Source organism: Plasmodium vinckei, assembly GCF_900681995.1.
Source record: "Plasmodium vinckei vinckei genome assembly, chromosome: PVVCY_12".
NCBI classification, from domain to species: Eukaryota; Apicomplexa; class Aconoidasida; order Haemosporida; family Plasmodiidae; genus Plasmodium; species Plasmodium vinckei.
The window spans coordinates 2208-25369 of record NC_051304.1 but is presented as its reverse complement, the minus strand read 5'-3'; the positions used below and the strand labels follow the sequence as shown (position 1 = coordinate 25369).

Sequence of the window (23162 nt, the reverse complement as noted above, 5' to 3'; positions counted from 1 at the left end):
TTGTATTTATATATTAAATAGTTAATAAGAGCAATAATATATATTTATATATAATAATTTAATTTTAAAACCCATTTAGGTGCCATGTCGATTTTAATTGCACATTTGTGATTTATCTTAGAAAGATACATATATGATGTGTAATTTATTTATTAAAATTTATTTATATATTTGGAATATTCATATACAAAGTTAATGCACATTCTAAATGGGGTACTCATTTACACTATTAATAAAAATATAAATTCAAACTAAATATCATTTATTTAGTAAAATTAATAATAACAAGTTTTTTGTATATTATAATTTAAATATACAATTTTACATTTATTAGAATTAATGCTAAAAAATGTAATATTCATATGGAACAATAACTTATATCAATATATGATGTCAACAATGAGATACAAATATATTTTTATCAATTATAGTGATCATATATTTCTCATTCTTTATATATTTATAGTAATATATTTTATGAAATTGTTTTATTAAAAAACCAAAAGAACATATAGTTTTGTTCTATGTTTAAACCTATAATTGTAAGAATATACGCTTATTTAAACCATTACAAGGCTACATGAAATTATATAATGGGGTATTTTCAATCTTTATTAAAAATAATGGCCTTAGATATATGATGAAAAATGTTTAAATTAATTAAAACTTAAGGTGGTTTAGATAAATTGCCATAAAAAGTAAACATAATGTTCCTATAGTAATGATAATATATTATTATTACATATTAATTAAATATTCAAAATAACAAGAATGTGCTTAATTGCAGATTTTGTTTGGTTCAGTATATATATTTTATATAAAAATAATATGATGCTAAATATCGACATATTAAAGATAAAATACCATTACAATGGCTGAGAAAGCAGTAAGTAAATGTATTTGTCTTTACATTGTTTGAATGCTGCAGTATCTACAAATTACTATTAAATTGTATTTCAACAACATTTTTATTAGTATTTATTTTTATTTATATTTTTAAACATACTTTTTTAGTGTAAATTACTTCTCGAGGTCGATGAATATTTTAATAATGAAATTGTCGATGTGACCAAATTTGATTCTAAAAAGAGTTATTTCGAATATAAATGTCCTCGAAATAAATTAAAGGAATACAAATGCACAAATAATAATGAAAGAATTAACGCTTTGGGAGCATATTTATACCAAAAATTGGGTAATATTGCTAATGATTTTAAAGGAGAAGGAGATAATGGTAACCGACATATTGAGATATTTATGATGTGGCTAGGCGATAAATTATATAAGTTAGAAAAAAACAAAGCCGCAACATTGGACGAATCTTATAAAAATAATTTAGAGAAACATACAGGAAATTATAAATATTGGAACATTTTAGGTAGTAAACAGGAATATAAGATAGCTAATGTTTGGTATATGAGTGAATTGTATAGCTTACTCAATAATATATGCAGTATAGTTATTGAATATAAAAAAGACAAGAACAAACAGAAAATCGAACAAATTTCCTCCAAATGTTACAAGGAATTTGTGAGTATTTATAAAGATATTAAAGAATGCTATTCATATTTTCATTTATTAGAGTTCTTAAAAAAAATATATGATGATATTAGAAATGATGCTATTAAAGACGCCAATACTAAAAAAGAGGGTATTAAACACGTCGTTACTAGAGATAATAATTTTAGAAGAGTTATTTCCAAACAAAAAAAAGACTCAAAACAAATATTACAATATGTATTGGATGCTTCAACAATTTCTCTCATAGATTTAACTCCACAAAATTGGAATCAAAGGTTTTCGAACGATTCTAATAAAATAGTTGATTTACAAACTAAAAATTGTGGTGGATTACATTCTGAAATTGCGCGACGGGCGAAAAAAGATATATCAAAAGAGACACCGACACCACAATTCCAACCAGAGCCATTATCAGCATCTCAAAAATCAGGGACCCCCCCTCAAAGTGGAACAAAGGATTCAAGCACTCAGAAAGAAAATTCGGATAGTGAAGGTGATGGAAAAGAAGGCACAAATAATTTATCAGGAAGTACAGGTGGTGGACCAGGTACTGGAGCAAGTGGTGGACAAAGTGATCAAGGAGGATCACCTGGTGGATCAGACAGTCAAGGGGGTTCAGATGATGGGTCAAAGGCATCAGGGGATCAGGCCCCAACACATCCATCAGGAAAATCCAATGGAAATTGGCTAGGAAATTTGGGAATGAGTTTGAATCTTACGGGTTATATCTCTAGTGTTTCCGGTATATATGAATCTTCAAAAAATATTTTAACAAATACCGCTAATCAAATCAGGAGTGCATATAATAGTGCTAAGGCCATTGCGCAAGATACTTATAGTGCAGCTACTAATTATATCGGTGGTGCTGTTAATAGTATAACTACCCAATTTAATCAATTCGGCACTTATCAATTAGGTGATAACCGATCTGGATCAAATAGTTTAGGGGGTGGAGTGAATACATCTGATCAGTCACAACAAAAATCAATCGACTCACCGACTAGATCTACACTAATTCACCAAATTGGACCTACTGGTGGAAATATGAGATCTCAAACACCACCATCTGGTCAAGATACATTACCAATTTCTGGTAGCAATCCTTTAAATACAAAAAAAGAAAACGTAAATACTGTAGCAAATTTTAAAGTGAAAGAAGTTCCATCAATATGGTGTATAGGAACGAATACCAAATGTGACATAACGGGGATTAGTATTATAGTTATTTCAATATTCGCTTTTTTAGCAATTATGTATAAGGTAAATAATATGAAACTAGTAAATATAATGTATTTAACATTTATTTTCTACATAAATATGATTTCCCCATTTTTACGTTAGTATCTATCACTTGGGTGGACAAGCAAATCGAAGAGAAAAAAAAACATAAAAAAGGTTATAAATTCAATTGGAGGGAAAAAACTGGTTCAAATAATTATAAAATCATATGATAGGAACAAAGACCTAAAACCGATTATAAATTCAGTTGGTAGAAAAAAATATTCATTATTAAATATATACAAACTTATGCAGGCTGATCCTGTACCATTTATTAATTTATTTTTTTTGTTAATTTTTTTTGTTTATAAAAAAAAATTAAATTATTTAGAATTATAAATTTAATTAATAATTTTTTTTGAAGTTATACATTTAATATTAATTTATATTTTATTAATTAATGCTTTGTTTTTATTGGGGTTAAATTTTAGACTCTTCATACAATAAATTAATATTTTCATATTTGATATATATTGGGAAACATGAAACTATTTAAAATAGTTAAAATGAACATATATAAGTATGTTTTATGATATGTTTTGTTAGTAAATTTCCTAGAAACTTCCAAAAGTTATGTATATCGAATTATGTTATTATTCTAAAATATATAGATATAAATGAACAAAATATTGTATTAATAATTAGGCACTAAAATAATTTAAAATTATGGCAATATCATATGGCTATTATATAAAATATATTTATAGGAATTACATGTTTTAATTAATTTATTTGAATTTTTTAATATTGTTTGTTATTATACATATATAAATTAATAAATCTGTATGCTAAATATTTCGTTTTGCGGAGAATAATATATATATATATATATATATTTTTTTTTTTTAAATATTTTATTCTAAAACAATGAAACAAGGGGAATTATTAATTGGTTTATAGTATTTTTCTTGACTGCATTAATTATCTCATTGTAGTATACAATGCTATAACTGAAACAACAATAATAATATTAGATTAATATATTATTAAATATGAACAAATATATTGCTTTTACTCGATACACTATATGGGTATAAATCCATTATATATATTATTAAACGGTGGATAAAATAAAAATAATATGCATACAAGATCATATAAAATATTATAACACATATTTAAGCAAGCTTTAATGTGGTAATATTAGAATCAACATGATCAAGCAATATAACATTAATTTTATTAATAATTCTATATTTTCCATTAAAAATGAAAATATTTAATTATAGAAACAAATAAAGTTTTATTATAAAATATACAATACATAATATATGTTTAGGTTATAAGTGTAAATGTGCACTTAAAATGGTAACCCATGTTATATCGCATCCCCATATAATCCGGTATTCTAATCAAGGTATTAACACAATTTTTAAATAAAAATTAATACATTTAAATTAAATTGTACGAAACAATTATATTTATTTTCTTTATTGTTTAAAATATCTTTTATAATTAATTATATATTAAATAGATAATAAGAATGAAAAGAATAATATACATTTTATATATACTAACTATTACTCAAAAACTAATTTATATTCAATTCATTTTAATTGTAATAGCTCAACTAATATAATTTGTATATTATACTTTTTCAATTTTATAAATTAAACAAAATATGCACTAAAAACTGTTCATTAATTTATTTATAAATAAAGAAATGTTAGTACATAAACATAGTTATTACATATTCTAAAATGAATTATTAGTTTATATATTAATTAAGAAAATTAAACATATTATATGTCATTTATTTAGAAAAAGAAATTATTAAGTTATTTCGTAATATTAAATTTAAACACAAATTGCGTTTATATTTATTAGAAATAATATAAAAAGTGTAATATTTCAAATTGAATAATAACATATATCAATACATGACATTCAAATAATGAGATACAAATACATTTTTAACAATTATAGTAATAATGTATTTCTAATTCTTTATATATTTATAATAATATAGAGTTTGTGGCTTCTTTGGTATAAATATAGAACATGTATAGTTTTCTATATAAAGTGTATAATAATTAGGAGATATGTTTTATTTAAACTCATGAAAGATTACACAAAATTATATAATTGGGTTATACCTGTTACTATTAAATATAGTGATTTTGTGTATATGTTCTATTTTACATCTAAAACAAAATATTTTAAACAAATCAAATTTTAAGATAATTAGTATATTTGTCGTAAAATAAAATATATCTTTGGTAATAATATTACATTATTATTCTATATTTAAATAATAAAAATAATAGGAATATGTTTGATTTACGATATTAATTATGTATATAACTTAAGTAGTTGTATAACGTGTTTGACGCGTATATATGTTTTACATAAAATATAAAATGATGTTAATTAATCTACAAATTAAAACATAACTCCATTGTAATGGACATAAAAGCGGTAAATACATTTTTTTAGATAAAAATAATTTATTGTATTCCATGTTTTACATGAGCTATTAATTATTATTAATTTCATTTTAATAAATTGTTCGTTAATAAACATTTTATTATTTTTTAAAAAATGTTTTTTAGTGTAGTACATTTCGTGAAATTGATGAACTTTTTACTAACTATGAGGGCAATGATGAACAATTTAACGATGCCTATGGATCATATAATAATTATTGCCCTGTAAAAAATGGATCTAAAAGATGTGAAACTGATTTTGAAAAACTGAGCGCCATTTCTGGACATGCATATACGGAATTAATGCAAAATGATAATATAGATCTACAAAGTGAAAATGACCTAAGTGCTGATTTTTTGGTCATGGGATTGTCTGATAGATTATATAAATTATCAAAAGATCATACTTTATCTATAAAAGATGCATTTACGAAATATTTAGGTAAACATATGGGGAGTTTTAATTATTGGAATATCTTACTTAATAAAAAGTATTTTAGTGGTTCTAACATTGGTGTTATGAATGGGTTTTATTTTTTATTTAAACAAATTTGTGAAGCAATTAATAGAAATAACGAATCTAATGTGGAACAATACCAACAAATAAGAGACATTACCCAATGCTATATTATTTATAACACACTTTATAATTACCTTAATCAATGTGATCCATATCTTCAATTATTGAATCATTCAAAAACATTATATAATGAGTTTATAGAAGCTGTTATTAAACACAATAACCACGATGAATCCGTACGTGATCAGATTATAAGACTTTCACATATAGATACAACCAAGTTTGGATATGAATTCAATACTGAAGGATGCACAAAATTGCATAAAAAGTTAACTAAAAAATCTCCCAAATTTATAAGAACAGTAATTAAAATGTTAGAGGATGATGAAAAAAGAAAGAACGGTGATGGGTCTCAAAGTACAGAAGATAATGACGACGATGATTTATTTGAAGATGATGACGATGATGATTTAGATGAAGAAGAAGATGATGATGAGTTGGAAAATAGACTGCAAGGAACACCACCAGTACCTGCACCAGTATTGACCACACCAATTCAAAAAGGATCACCCGATTTTCAAGGTGTATTAAATGCTCCAGAGGGTCAATTACCAAATCAAGATAATTCACAAAAAAGTTCAGATAGTGGCCAAGATAATTCAGCAAGTCAAACAAAAGAGCTCGGGGGAGATATAGTAGATAAACCAGAACAATCACAATATGGGGAACAGCAAAATTCAGGCTCTAAACAAGGAGATTCAAGTGGTAGGACAGGTGATCCCCCATCAGAACCACATCCACCAAGTCAAGACGGCAAATCAGATATAAAAAATTCCCTAAATCAATCAGAAACATCAAATATATCAGAAGGATCTTTTGGGTTCTGGTCCTCATTTCTTAGTCTCCTATCAAATGGAACGAAAATTTTTAATAGAGCTTCCGATTTTATTGATCAAAATCAGCAAAGGATTAATGATGCTAAGGACAAAATCATTGGTGCATATAAAGACGATATGGATAATTTAAAAACTATTTACAGTGCATCTAATGATTATTTTAACAGCATTATTGATAATATAACTACTCAACTTAATCAAGTTGGCACTCCTAAATCAAGCAGCTCAGGATATAACTTACCACAAAGTAGTGATCAACCAAAAAAAACAGGAAACCCATTAACACCTCAACCATCAGCTCCATCAATAGATTCACCAGCAATTATACCGCCAAATCCATCGCAACAAAACCAATCATCTCCACAGCCACAGTCTACCACGCCGGTTCCCTCGAAAACCGATACATCTACTCAAAAAACAACTTCCCTAATAAATGCTCAATTGTTAAATTCACCAAATTCTGACCCCATTTCGAGACCCCCCTGGAATATAATTCCAACTACGTGGAATGGATCAGGGGATTGTAAACCTAAAATAAAATTTATGAATGCCACATTAGTGTGCTGCACATCTGATCAGTGTAGTTTAACTGGAGTTTCAATTACATTTGTTTTAATACCCATTATTATATTAATTTTGTATAAGGTAAATAATAATATAATTACTATATACAACACTTTTAAAGATTTTTCATTATTATAAAATATTATAAATTTCTTTACATTTTTATGTTAGTATTTTCCACGTGAATGGACAACAAAATCGGAAAAAAAAAACATGAAAAGAGTTATAAAATTAGTTGACGGAAGCAAAAAGACGCAAATAATTATCAATTCATATTATAGGAAGAAAAACCTAAAACCGGTTATAAATTCAGTTGTCAAAAAAAAAGATCCACTATTAAATATATACAAACATATGCAAGCTGATCCTATACCATTTATTAATTTATTTTTTTTGTTAATTTTTTTTGTCTATAAAAGAAAATCTGATTTTTTGGAATTATAAATTTAATTAATAACTTCTATTTTGGAATTAATATTCCATGAACCTTATTTTAAAACTCGATATAATTATTAAAAATTATAAATAAGTAAATTCGTTTATTACTATTATTATAGGTAAATGAACTCATAAGTATAATTAAAAAATATACTTATATAATTATAATACAAAATTATATATTATTATAATATATATATAAAGATGATGTTGTTAGAACGGTTCATATAATTTTCAATTTATTTATATAATTATAAGAATGCAAACACTATTAATATAATGAATGACAAAAAATATATATTTTATAAAATCATTTATTATTGAAAAAATTAATAATAAAATCTGAAAAAAATGTCCCTTTAAATCCTTGCTATATGCTACATACAATTGTTTTCTATAAATATTCAGTAAAAAATTATATATGATACTTTCTAACATAGATACATAAGTATTTGTTTTATTGAATGAATGATAAATCAATAGCATATAAGAGTGCATTATAAAGGTATCAATGTTATGTATTTTGTCAAATATACAATTGGGGATATACAGTTTTATATTATAAAAAATGAGATTGGTGGAGAAAGAGTTAAAGAGTCAATTATATTAAATGTCATTTTATGATTCCATATTAATATGTGTTATATTATCAGTTCTTAGTGAATTACAACTTTTTAAATTTAAAATAGCATTATTTTATCTTAAGATTTTTAATAAATTACTTGGATCATATATATTGATAACTATAACAATAGAATATATAAGATAAATGAGTAATGCATAACATTTAGCGAATATTATATATATAAAAAGAGAAAATATATTATATTTTGTCCTCTCAAAGTCCAATATAACAATCTAATTGCACATAACTTTCTATTATACTTTAAAATTTGGATCAATACTTATTTGTGTTATATGTTTAATATTTTCTAAGATTATTTTAAAAATAATCTTCATTCAAGGACTTATTTAAGCTTATAAATAGCTCAATAAATATGGTTTCAGTGCTAATTGTTATTTTAAACCGTAGAAAAGATGGTCAAAATCTACTATAAAATAACCCAATAAAGTATATTTCTAAATTGAAGTATATAGGATTAAAAATAAAGTTATTGGATTTATTAAATTTGGTTATTAATTTATCTATATTAAATAAAAATAATATAAATTTATGTATTTGAATAGAAAATGGAGCATGTAACTTAATTTAAAAATATTATAATTTTAGAAAAATCTATATTATAAGAAACAAGTATATAAAACTGTAATATATCGTATTAAATAACTATTTATATATGTTTAAGGATTATAGTAATAATAGCATTTTTGTATAAATGGATCATATATACATATGGCAAAAGTATATTAAGCAACTCTCCATTTATGGTAATTTAGATAATTTGCATAAAATAAGTATAGGATGTTTAACGAAATATAATTGCTATGCAAAGAACTTAAATAGATACAACAAATAATTACGTAATATATATAAACATTATTATCCCTCATAATCTCCAAATTATGGCAAATTTATGTACTAATTTTAAGAATGCGGTATACAATTTTTTAAATAAAATGTTCTTTTCGCATTTGTTTTATATGTTGTATCGCCCATAAATTATATTAATTTTCATTTTATTAGCATTTATATTAATACGCTTTTTTGTTTAATTCATAAAATATATTTGTAGTATACAGAATTTAATAATATCGATGGCTATTTTTATGAGTGGGAGAACCATGGAATCAAAGGTCTATATTCTAACGGATTAATCAAAAAAAATTGTCATTACAATAGAAAGAATAATAGTTATCGATGTCTTGATTATTTTGAAATGACTGGTTCTGGTGTTATTTATTTGCTAAAAGATTTAAAGGATAAGTATAATTTAGAAAATGATCAACTTGCCGAATACGCCATTTTATGGTTAAGTTATAAACTAAATAAAAATCCAAAAAATAAATTCGACAAATTAAGTGATTTTTATAAACATCATATATTAAAAAATAACTGTTATAATGGGACAATCAAAGGTGATGAAAATATGACTTATAAGGCAATTATAGAAAAAAAAAATGATTTGATGAATATGAAAATTAAAGACATATCAAAATTTTATGAAGCATTAAAAACCTTATGTAGCATGTATAGTGACTGTAATAAAAGCGAGTTAGATTGCAATAATTGTTCGGAAAAAGCTAAAACGTTTGCTAATCAATTTAAAGAACTCAATAAAGATTCTAAGAATATAGATAACATTTCATATAGTCAAATGATATCTACATTATCAAATGATTATGATAATTTAAAATATATATATGATAATAATTTTAAAAATGAATGCCCCAATCTTCCATCTTTTCCAGAATTAACCCCCCAAACAAGTCCTGTAGATAATTCTGTAAAAGTTCCTGGGCAAACATTTGGGGAGACTTCTGAAGGTACATCATCAAATTCGTCGATAGCAAGCAAATTAATTCCAGCTTTATCGACATTTTCTGTAATACCAGTTTTCTTGGGAGTTGCTTATAAGGTAAATAATAAGGAATTAAAAACTATAATATTTAAATTATATTTTTGTGATCCCTTATATGCGTTTATCGAAAAATATATAATAATTTTTCCATTTTTATATTAGTATTCATTATTTGGAATTGATAAACTATTTCAAAGACAATATATAAGAAAAAAATTAAAAAATATAAAGAAGAAAATGAAACTTAATATATGATTCGAAGAGTAGAGATTATCCAGGAACAATAATAATGATTGATATATGTTAAGAATATGTCTATTTGGAAATAAGTAATTTTTGGCTATAATTTTGGATCATAATTTTTGTGTCGATAAGAATATTTAAATAATATAATCAATAAAATTTAAATTACTATGCATATTATTGCATTTTTGTATTGTTTTTGAATATTTTTTGTATATTTTTTATATAATTTTTATGTTGTGGGTCAGGGTTAAAGTTATGTTATGGAACCCATATATGGGTTAAGGTTAAGTACCACATTACATTTAATTAAGTATAATTTTTAATAATATTTATTGTTTAACAAATTGTTTTAAATATATATAGGACAAATTATAATAATTGTATTTCGTGTTAATATAACTTAGTGGTAATTGTGTTTAACTATGTATTTTTTGTTAATTTGGGATTAATTGTGTTATGGGTCAATTGATCAAATATTGAAGTCGATATAGAAAAATGAATCCAAAGTATCGATTTGATTCTATAAGATAATGTCGATTTAAATAATTTAATATTTATTATGAGAAATTGTGGGGAAATGGGATTAATTAATGTAGAAAATATTATACAGACCAATCCCGTACATTTATTAATTTATTTTTTTTGTTGATTATTTTTGTTTATAAAAGAAAAGACATTATTTATATGATAAATTTAATAAGTTTTATTCTTGTGCTAAAAATACATGGGTTCATATTTAAAAGACAATATAAAATTCAAACAATAATAAATAAGGCATATTGCATTTATTAGTATAAATAATTCGGGTTTTAGTATATGGGAACCATATTAAGGCTCATTCACCTATTTTTATAAAAAAAATACAAAATATTATTAAATGATATTAAACATTTGAGAAGTATAACAAATAAGAATTCATTTAGATGCAAATAATAATTTTTGGTAGTCGTTTTTCATATTTTTGCATAAATTGATTTACAATATATATACATCCAATATTTATTACCACAATTAAATTATATTAATTTGGATGTAGACATACAAAAATAAAAAACATGTTTATAAAGTATCAAGGATGTTATTAAATGAACCTTTATGCTACACTAAAGACTTATTTATATAAAATATGTAAAAAAATATTTTAGGTTGAATTTGTTGCATAAACTTGTTTGTTTGTAATTAAAATAATTTGTTCTTTACGAAAATGGTTTGTTATTTGAAAAAAACATAAATATAAAATTTTCGAAATTGTATATCTACATCTTCGATGATAGAGTTATTATATATGCATATAAATTAGTGCATTATTTTATTTATATTTTAAATATTAAAATTAATTTTGTTATATTAAATATAATGGTTTAATTAAACAAAAATATTCAGAACAAATATATACAATTTTATGTATTTAGAATAAATTGTTATATATATATTTTTATCCATTTAAAAAATATTATTTATTTATTTATTTATTTATTTATATTAAATTAAAAATAAAATAAAAATTAAAAATATTGTTAACTTATAATTACATAAAATAATTTTGTGGACACTTTAAAATAGCAGTAACATATAATTTATTATAATATACTTTCATAAATATGAGACAAATTGTTTAAATAAATTAAAATAAAAAATTTGTAATATTAAATAATAGCATCATTGTTTTACAACAATAATATATAAAAAGGAAGATAAAAAAAATAAATCATATATATTATTTAAGCCACCTTATTCGAAAAACAATTTTTATTAATAAAAAAATGAATAAAAATATATTTAGTTTAGTTTGTATCATCTTGTATACCCTTTTGGCTGTATCAATACATTGCTCGGAGCAGAAAGTAAGTTGTCAAAACAAAATATAAATTAGTGTATAGAAAACTATATAATAGTGGGTATTTACATACTGTGACGTACATATTAACGTATATATATATTATTATATTTATTTCTAGAGTGATCGATCTAAGACATATGGATTAAGAAGTAGGGTCATTCGTGCTATCCAAAAAATAAAGAAAAGTAACAAAAAAAATGATATAGAACCTCAACGAGAAAACCAATCAAATAATAACAATAATTACGATTATGAAAGGTATCGTGGCCCCTATGAGGATGAAGCACCATTCAGTGATTGCTGTGGTCTTTGTTAGGTATGTTGATTAGGAATATGATTAGGCTCTCCATTTCTATATTTATGTGTTAATATTTTAATTTTATAATTGATTAAATAAATGTTAAAATAAATACAATTTGCTTATTATAAATTGTTGATGTAAAGCTTATATATTGACTTACATGGAAAATATTTTGGATTATTTACATCATTGTATATAATTTGTGAAAGAATATTCAGAAAATAATTAATAATTGAAATACAAATGATTCATTTGATAGAATCATAGTATTTATTATTTGTATCCGTATAACTATATATTATATACATATTTATAAAATAAATATTTTTGCATTTTAATGTATATTCTATCTTACGACTTAGTTTGTGTTTGTTTTATTATTATACATTTTTAATTTAATATACAATCACGTTATATATATAATTTATCTTTGTTTAGTATTTGTCAAAACTCATTTATCCTTATTTCCATCCATGTATATTACATATTAATGGATATTAAATATGCTCATGTTTAGTTAATATTTATAATAATTTAAAACAGACTTTATTTAAGCACACTTATTAATAAAATTATAAACAATATTGGGGGGTAGGACTCAGGAAATATAGTTATGTTGGGGGAAACCCATATTTGGGATTAAGGTTTTGGACTATGGGTTACAGCTTTGTTTTATGGAACCTATGCTTTGAATTAAAACCATATTTTAATTAGTTTATTTATAATTTGACCATATTTATTTGTCTATAAATCCTGATTAAATATATATGTCATCCCGTATGTTTAATTTCGGGATGGTGGGTATATATACAACCAAAAGTTGCATACTCGTTAATATGAAAGGGGTCGAATAATATATTTTACATAAGTTACAATACCTTCATCGAATTCGATTGTATATATTACATGTGGCAATATTATAACTTCACATTTTATAATTTATTTCTAATTTTGTCTAACTATATATAAGAACCCTTATTATATATTATATAAGGCGTGTTAATCCATAGCTATGTTGAACCATGAGTAACACAGTATGTTTCTTTGTTTGATGGAGCATTTTATTTAGTAAAGCTTATAATTCGTGTCATTATTATTTTAATTTAAATTATAACTTTCCAACCAAACAATATAGTAATCTCATATACGAGGTTATAACATATAATTATATTCATTTGGGCCAATTGCTTACATTATAATATGCTTTCAGGTTAATTGGTATATGTTTAATATTATTTAAACATAATACTAATATATAATAGGTAATCATAAAATATGGATTCATTAAATATCGATCGAGATTCGACAACGCAACATTATCTATAAAAGGCATTTTATGCATCTAACATTTTTAATAATACAATAAAATTATATTATAGATATATGTATAATATTTTATTAAATTTTAACAATATATAATATTTTCGATTTATCTGATTACTTTACATTTTATTAAAATTAATTAGTATTAATAGAAGTTTATTTATACACTTTAATTTATTTACCATACGGCATAATAACATATTACTCACTATTAATTTTTAAAATTTATAGTTTTGAGGTATAAATATATTATATTTAAAATAGTTAAAAAATAAAATATTAATAAAATTTCATATAATAATTTCTTCTAATAATTTTTATGATAATTAAAAAAATTAGGTATATAGAAATAGGGTTATTATTATATCCTTATACATATAATATAGTAAATATTCTACAAATAATATTGAAATATTATTTTATTGTAAAAACTTCATATAATTAAATATTAATTTTATCGAAAAAGCACATAATAATTAATTTTATTTGAACAATAATATTTATACTAGGCTATTATATATACACAAACTTATAAATTTATATTTTAAATATAGTGCTATTACGAAATAATATATGCCCTAAAATGTTGCACTTTAAAACAATGAAACAAGGAAAATTAATAATTGGTTTAAAGTATTTCTCTTGAGTGCATTAATTATCTCATTGTAGTGTACAGTGGTATATTAGTAGCAATAATAGTAACAATAATGGATTAGTATTCTACTAAATATGAGCAACATATTATGTTTATTTGATGCACTATATGGGTATAAATTACTTAAATATGCTCTTAAAGGTATGATAAGATTAAAATTGTATGCATAATAAATCAAATAAAATACTACATTTTGTTGCTAAGTATATTTTATTATGGTGCTATGACATTAAAGTTATCAATCAATATAATAATTCCATAATGCCCGTTAAAAATACAGCTATTTCATTATATAAATAAATAAAGTTTTATTATAAAATATATAACGCATAATATATGTTTATATTATAAGTATAAATGTGTACTTAAAATGGTAGCTCATATTATATTGATTCTCAAATAAATTAATTATTCTAACCAAAGTATTAATATAATTTTAAAATTATGTTATACGAAAACAATTATATTTATTTTCTTTATTGTTTAAAATACATTTATTAATCATTTATATATTAAATAGATAATAAGAATGAAAAGAATAATATACATTTTATATATAATAACTATTACCCCCAAACTAATTTATATTCATATTCATTTTAATTGTAATAGATCAATCAATATATTTGTATATTATGCTTTTTTAATTTTAATAATTAGATACTATATACACTCAAAACTATTCATTAATTATGTTATATATATATATAAAGAAATGCTAATGCATAAGCAATGTTATTACATATTCTAAAGTGAATTATTAATTAAGATAATTAAACGTATTATATTTATTTAATTAGAAAAAAGAATAATATTAAATTTAAACACAAATAGTGTTTTATATTTGTTAGAAATTATATAATAAAGTGTAATATTTCACGTTGAACAATAGCATATATCAATACATGGTATTCAAATAATGAGATACAAATACATTTTTAACAATTATAGTAATAGCAAATTTTTAATTCTTTATATATTTATAATAATATAAAATTGGTTATGCTTTTACTATAAATCAAGAAAATGGATAGTTCTCTAATGTAAGAACGTATAATAATTAGAAAATGTGTTTTATTTAAACTTATTAAAATGTTACACAAAATAATACAATGAAGCTATTCCAAATATTATTAAGAATAGCGATATTTCGCATATGATAAAAATGTTTCGAACAAATCACAAAATAAGGATACTTATCTGAATCGTAACAAAAGTGGATATATGTTCTATTTTATTATATTGTTGTATATTAATTTTAAATTAATATTATTATTGAGAAAATGCTAATAGTGTGTTTAACTACTGGAAATTTCACATATAAAGGCAAATAATTGCATAAACTTTTTGGTGTAGTATATAAGTTTTATGTAAAAACAATATGAAGTCAATGTTCGATTTAAAAAGACAATTCCATTACAGTGGCCACCAAAAATTGGTAAATAACTTTATTTTAAAATAAAACATATCTATCCTTAATTTTTTTATGTTTAAATTATATTCAAATAATATTAAATTTTATTTGATAAATTTTGAATTAATGTATATTTTTATAAATATTTCTTAGTGTAAGTTATTTCATGAAGCTGATAGTTATTTTAATGGTAAAGATGTCGATACGACGAAAATTAACGAACACAAAACCATCAAAAGTTATTGTCGTAATGATAGTTGTACAACAAATGAAGCTGGCATTAATGCTTTGGCCGCATATATAATTAATAAATTCAAAGAATCAATAAAACAACTTGAGCATAATGATTATGATGAATATTTGTTGATGTGGCTAAGTGATAAATTATTTAAGATGTACCACGAAAGCCAAGGCACAAATAAAAGAATAGCCTTTGTCTATCGTATTACTTTAAATCAGGCTTATGAAGAGTATTTAGAGAAATATAAACAAAGATGGGATTTTTGGGGTCTTTTAAATATACAGCAGGGTTTGAAAGAAGCGAATCTTAAGTATATGAGCGAATTTTATAAATTACTTAATAATATATGTAATACAATTGTAGATTATAAAGATAACGGTGCCGAAAGTAAGAATCTTTCTAAAAATTCTATCGGTTGCCGTCGTCAATATAGAATCCTTTATAATAACATTTCTGAATGCCAATCATATCTTGATTTATTGAATAAATTAAAAGGAATATATGATGATTTTAGAAGTCGTGCTATTAAGAATACTGATTCAAAAAATAAATTAGCAACTAATCTTAAAAAACTTACACCAGAAGATGGAGACGAGTTGGAAGCGGTGCGTGGTTTTAAATCATATGACTTCAATCGTCCAAAATGTAAATTCCCCAAAAAAAAAAAAAAAATAGACTCATCAAAAAAAGCGAAATCACCAGGACCCCAAGCATCAAGTCAAGCATCGGGCTCTGAAAATAAAGGGAATATGGAGAGCACTAAACAAAGCGGGCAAAAAAATGGAAGCGATATATCAAAAGGTACAGATGATGGAACAGGAGATCCAGGTAGTGCATCAGGTGGGGGGCAAGATAGTAAAGTAGGAGATTCAGGCAGTGGAACAGAGGGTACAAGTGGTGATGAAAGAAATCCAAATAGTGAAAACGAAAAAAAGAATGGCGGAGCCAAAGAACCCGGCGATCCAAGTGGTGGGAAAGGTAGTCAAGTAAATGGAGATGATAGAGGAAATAGTGAACCAGGTGGCGCAGATACTGAAAAAAGTGGAGCAGAAAGTGGATCCGCTGATAAAGTTAGTGAAACAGGAGATCCCAGTAAGGGAAAAGGTGATTTAAAAGGTGGAACAGGTGATGTATCAGGTGGTGAACAAATTGATCAAGGAAGTTCAGATGGTGGAACAAAAGATACAAAGAGTGTACAAGGTGGTCAAATATCTAATGATAACCAAGGAGGTGCAAATACCAGTCAACAAGGTACAAGTGGTGGATCAGATCATGGTACAGGTAATCAAGGAGCTTCAATCCATCAAGGAGGAGATACAGGTGATGATAAAGGAAGCCAAGAAGGATCAGACGGTGATAAAGGAAGTACAGATAATAATCCATTAAATGGAGGTGGTGAACAAGGTGGGCAAGATGATCAAAAAAGTCAAGATGGATCAAGAGATTCAGAATCTGGACCAGGTAGTGAACAAAATCCCACACCTAATGATCCATCACCCCCAAAAAAAGATTCACCTCAAACTCCAAAAGCTCCACAAACTTCACAAAATCCTAAGGAGCAAACTAACCCAGTTGAATCGTCTCAGGATCCATCTGGAAATAAAAATTCTGATAAAACCGATCAACAAGAAGCTCAAAAGCCAGTATCCAATCCAGTGACTAAACAAGAAAATCCAGGAACCGAATTAAAAGGAAATGGAATAACAGGAATAGATGATGGATATGTATTAAAAAAATACAAAAAAATTGTAATTTCAATTATAGTTATTCTAATACCCATTACTTTAACAATTCTGTACAAGGTAAATAAAAGAAAATTATGATGTGTACTATTTTTAAAATATTTCTTCATAAAACACTATATATTTTTCATAATTTATGTTAGTATTTGTCATTTGGGCGGAGAAAGGAATTGAAGAAAAAAACAAACATGAAAAAGGTTATAAATTCAATTGGAGGAAAAAAACAAATACAAATAATTATAAAATCATCTAGTCGAAAAAAACAGACTAAAAAATCTATAAATTCCGTTCATAGGAAAAAACCTTCATTATTAAATATATACAAGATTATGCAGGATGATCCTGTACCATTTATTAATTTATTTTTTTTATTAATTTTTTTTGTTTATAAAAGAAAGCGCAATTCCATAGAATTATAAATTTAATTAACTTATATTTAAAATCGAATTAAAAAATGTATAAAATTAAAGAATTCTAAATAGTAAATTTGTCTATTAATATAAACAAGTATTATATATATATGATACAGATCAAGAGTTTGTTTCTTATTTTATAATAAAACATAAAATAAATTTTCTATATGATGAAATTCTCTATTATAACCGAGTTATAATATTTCTTTGTCTTTAATTATTATTTATAAAAGTCAAAATATTGTATTGTTTCAATATAAAAGGTGTCTTTCCCCCTGCTAAATTAATACGACAAAATAAAGCGTTACTTATTAAGCGTACTTCATTTTTGGGTTTCAAATAATAATAAATTGGCATGTCTTTCAATATATTGGTTCGATATGTATTATTTTTGTGATTTACTATTGTAATTTGATTATTTTTTAGGATTACATTTATCAATATTAATATTTTGTACTATTTAACAGAAATAATAAGCACGATGTTGTATATTCATAGATATATTATATAAATAAAATGATTACATGCCAATTTGTGAAAAAAAAACATTTTTACAAAAGTGGTAAATAAAATATAATAAATTAAAAACCATTTAACTGTAAATAACCACAATGCTTTGTTTATGTTTTCATTATATGTTTGTATTTATTCATATCATATTATGTTCCAATAATTTTTCTAATAATTATAAATATATAATACATAGAATATCGTTATTATATGCCAATACATATAATATATAAAGTACTCTATAATAATTAATAGTGAGATGTTGTTTTATTGTGAAAGCTTCACATAATTAAATATTCGTTTTATCGAAAAGACACATAGTAATATATTTTCTTTGAACTAATATGCAAAGTCTCAAATATGTAATTAAAATATAGTGTTATTATGAAATAATATATACGTTCTAAAATGTTATATTTTAAAACAATGAAACAAGGGAAATTAGTAATTGGTTTAAAGTAGTCCTCCTGAGTCATTAATTATCTCATTGTAGCATACCAATAACAATAATGTATTAGTATGTTACTAAATAAGAAAAATATATTATGTTTATTCGATACAATAAATGGGTGTAAATTCATTATATATATTCTTAAAGGTATAATAAAATTAAAATTTTATGCATAACGTCAGATAAATATTATAATGTTTAGTTAGTATTTTTTTAATGTGCTAATATTAGAATCAACACAACCAAGAAATATAACATTAATTTTATGAATAATTCTGAAGTTTCCATTAGAAATGTAAATATTTTAATATATAAATAAATTTTTATTATAAAATATACAATACATAATATATGTTTAGGTTATAAGTGTAGATGTGTACTTAAAATGATAATCCGTGTTATATAGCATCCCCAAATAATTCATTATTCCAATCAAAGTATGATACAATTTTAAAATAAAAAATAACACATTTAAATTATATTTATTTTCTTTATTGTTTAAAATATGTTTCTTAATCATTTACATGCTAAATGAATTATAGGGATGAAAAGAATAATACACACATTATATATACTAACTATAATCCTAAAACGGATTTATATTCATGATTCATTTTAATTGTAATACCTCGGTCAATATATTTGTATATTATGTTTTTTTAATTTTAAAAATAAAATAAGATGTGCACTAAAAACTATTCATTATTATATTTAATTCATATATAAAAAGGAATAATATAAATTTAAACACAAAATGTGTATTACACTTATTAGAAATTATATAAAAATGTGTAATATTTCACGGTGAATAATAATTTATATCAACATATTGGATTCAAATAATGAGATAAAAACACATTTTTAACAATTATAGAGTAACACATTTTATATTTTTTATATATTTATAATAATATAAAATCTATAACATCTTTTCTATAAATATAGAAAATGCATAATTCTCTACATACAAGCGTATAATAATTAGAAAATGTGTTTTATTTAAACTTATTGAAAATTTACACAAAATAATACAATGAAGCTATTCCGAATATGATAAAAATGCTTCGAAAAAATCACAAAATAAGTATAATTATCTAAATTGTAATAGAAGTGAATATATGTTTTATTTTATTATATTGTTGTATGCTAATTTAAAATTAATATTATTATTGAAGATAATACTAATAATTCGTTTAAGTTCGACATTTTTATATAAAAAAATCGATCCATTGTTTAACCTATTTTGTTCCAGTGTATATATTTATATAAAAACAATATGATGCCAATATAAAGATTAAAAAAAATTCATTACAATGGACTCCAAAAAAATGGTAAATAACTCTATTTCAAAATAAAACATATCTATCCTTAATTTTATTATGTTTAATTTATATTTAAATAATATTAAATTTATTTGAATACATTTTGAATTAATGCACATTTTTATAAATATTTCTTAGTGTGAATTTCTTATTAATGCTGATAAATATTTTGATGGTAATAAGGTCGATATAAATAAAATTAACAAAAACAAAAGCATCAAAACATATTGCCATAATGATGATTGTAAAACAAAAGAAAATGGTATTAATGCTTTGGCCGCATATATAATTATGCTATTCAAAGGATTAATAAAAAAGGATGAGTATAATGACTATGATGAATATTTATTGATGTGGCTAAGTGATAAATTACTTAAGATACGCAACGAAAGCAAAGAGAAAAAGGTTAAACCCCCCTATATGGATACTATTACTTTAAATCAGGCTTATGAGAAACATTTAAAGGATCATAAAGTAAAATTGAGGTATTGGGATCTTTTGGATATGATAAAGGGTTTGAAAGAAGCTAATCTTAGGTATATGGCCGAATTTTATTTATTACTTAATAGAATATGTAAAACAATTGCATATTATGAAACAAAAGGTGCCGAAAGTAAGAAACTTTCTAAACATTCTGACAATTGCCTTGATCAATATAGAAACCTTTATATAAACATTTCTGAATGCAAATCATATCTTAATTTATTGAATAAATTAAAAGGTATATATGATGATTTTAGAGTTTCTGCTATTCAGGAAAATGGTTCAAACAATAATTTAGAAACTGATCTTAAAAAACTTACAAAACCAAATGGAGAAGAGATGGCGGTGGTGAGAGGTTTTATATCATATAAAATCACTAAAAAAATATGTAATTCCCTCAATAAAAAAACTACAACATCAAACAAAGCGGACTCACCAGGATTATCACATTCTTCGAAAGAAGTACCACCGCTACAACCTTTAAACCAACTAAAAGATAGTCACGACAAAACATCACCTGAAGAACCATCTGCAAAACTAGAATCACCCTCACCTTCACTACAAGACTCTTATAAATCAGAAAAAATTTATCAAAGTGAATCAAATGATTCAGACATAGGTCTAGGAAACTCTAAAAGTGAGACGTGTTCCGACGTTGAAAAAGGAAAAATAAATGGTGGAGGCAAAGAACCCGAAACTCCAAGTGGCGAGAAATGCAGTCAAGTAAGTATAGGTGATGGAGGAAATGGTGAATCGGTTGGTACAGATATTGGAAAAGAAAGCTTAGAAGGTGGATCAGATGATTTAAATGGTGGGACAGAAGATACAGATAAGGGGGCATTAAATACAGATGGTGGGCACGATGATAATGGAGGATCAGTTAGTGAACAAGGTGGATCAGATAGTGCTCCAGTAGAAGAAGCAACTCAAAGTACGCTAGGGGACCCTTTTAATACTGAATCATTACTTTTTAGTATCTCATTAAAAGGCATAGACCAATTAAATAATGGTTTAAAATTTTATAAGGAAAAAAAAGAGCAACTTACAAACGCCAAGGATACTATTAAGAATTTGTATAATACATCTGTGTCTAATGTAAACATTTTTTTCGAAAAATTTAGTGATTTTTTTAATGGCATTAGTGATAATATAAGTACCGATTCTAATCAAGTAGATCCCCTTCCTGATTCAGATGATAATCAATCTGGATCAGGCGGTGAAGAGGATGAGAAATCACCACCCCAAAAAGATTTACATCAAACTTTATCAGATACACCACAAAATTCACAAAGCCCACAATTACCAAGTTCTACAGAAGAAATGAAAACAACAGAATTGTCTCAGGAACCATCTGGAAACCAAAATTCTGATAAAAGCGATCAAGGATCTGAAAACCCGAGGGAAGATCCAGTGATTATACCAACAGATCTTGAATCTGGAATAAAAGGAAATGGAACAATAGGAATAGGTGATATATTTATATTCAAAGAATTCAAAAAAATTGGAATTCCAATTATAGTTATTATAATATCCATTACTTTAGCTATTATGTACAAGGTAAATAAAAGAAAATTATGATGTGTACTATTTTTAAAATATTTCCTCACTGTAAAATATTATTCATTTTTTATAATTTTATGTTAGTTTTTGGTATTTGAACGGAGAAAGAAATTAAAAAGAAAAAAAATGAAAAAATCTACAAATTTGTTTGGTGTAAATAAAACGACATGAACAGTTATAAACTTAAGTGATAGAAGAAAGAAGATGCAAATAATTATAAAATCATATAGTCGAAAAAAACAGACTAAAAAATTTATAAATTCCGTTTATGGGGGAAAATTCCATTATTAAATATATACAAACTTATGCAATAGGCCCTGCACCATTTATTAATTAATTTTTTTTGATTTTTTTGTGATTTTTTTGTTGATTTTTTTGTTGATTTTTTTTGTTGATTTTTTTGTTGATTTTTTTTGTTGATTTTTTTTGTTATTTTTTTTGTTAATTTTTTTTGTCTATAAATGAAAGCGAGACACTATAGAATGATAAATTTAATTAATGTCTTATATTTTTTGTAAAGTTGAGGTTTAGGGTTTTA

At 23.9% G+C, this 23162-nt stretch overlaps 6 protein-coding genes across 6 annotated transcripts; all 6 read left to right on the top strand.

Moving 5' to 3' along the window:
• Positions 1-871: 871 nt before the first annotated feature.
• Positions 872-3138, top strand: PVVCY_1200060 (PIR protein CIR protein; the record flags this gene model as incomplete). Its single annotated transcript, XM_037634594.1, has 3 exons — positions 872-886; positions 1015-2781; positions 2863-3138. 3 exons carry the CDS (start codon positions 872-874, stop codon positions 3136-3138), a joined length of 2058 nt encoding a protein of 685 aa, XP_037490678.1.
• Positions 3139-5202: 2064 nt separating this feature from the next.
• PVVCY_1200050 (PIR protein CIR protein) lies at positions 5203-7649 on the top strand (the record flags this gene model as incomplete). Its single annotated transcript, XM_037634593.1, has 3 exons — positions 5203-5217; positions 5352-7286; positions 7377-7649. The coding sequence occupies 3 exons, from the start codon at positions 5203-5205 to the stop codon at positions 7647-7649; spliced, it is 2223 nt and encodes a 740-aa protein (XP_037490677.1).
• A 1832-nt stretch (positions 7650-9481) lies between these two features.
• On the top strand, positions 9482-10378 carry PVVCY_1200040 (CIR protein PIR protein; the record flags this gene model as incomplete). Its single annotated transcript, XM_037634592.1, has 2 exons — positions 9482-10180; positions 10286-10378. 2 exons carry the CDS (start codon positions 9482-9484, stop codon positions 10376-10378), a joined length of 792 nt encoding a protein of 263 aa, XP_037490676.1.
• A 1754-nt stretch (positions 10379-12132) lies between these two features.
• PVVCY_1200030 (fam-c protein) lies at positions 12133-12525 on the top strand (the record flags this gene model as incomplete). Its single annotated transcript, XM_008625017.1, has 2 exons — positions 12133-12213; positions 12328-12525. 2 exons carry the CDS (start codon positions 12133-12135, stop codon positions 12523-12525), a joined length of 279 nt encoding a protein of 92 aa, XP_008623239.1.
• A 3344-nt stretch (positions 12526-15869) lies between these two features.
• Positions 15870-18304, top strand: PVVCY_1200020 (PIR protein CIR protein; the record flags this gene model as incomplete). Its single annotated transcript, XM_037634590.1, has 3 exons — positions 15870-15926; positions 16056-17945; positions 18029-18304. 3 exons carry the CDS (start codon positions 15870-15872, stop codon positions 18302-18304), a joined length of 2223 nt encoding a protein of 740 aa, XP_037490675.1.
• A 2268-nt stretch (positions 18305-20572) lies between these two features.
• PVVCY_1200010 (CIR protein PIR protein) lies at positions 20573-22795 on the top strand (the record flags this gene model as incomplete). Its single annotated transcript, XM_037634589.1, has 3 exons — positions 20573-20590; positions 20720-22621; positions 22709-22795. 3 exons carry the CDS (start codon positions 20573-20575, stop codon positions 22793-22795), a joined length of 2007 nt encoding a protein of 668 aa, XP_037490674.1.
• Positions 22796-23162: the final 367 nt, after the last annotated feature.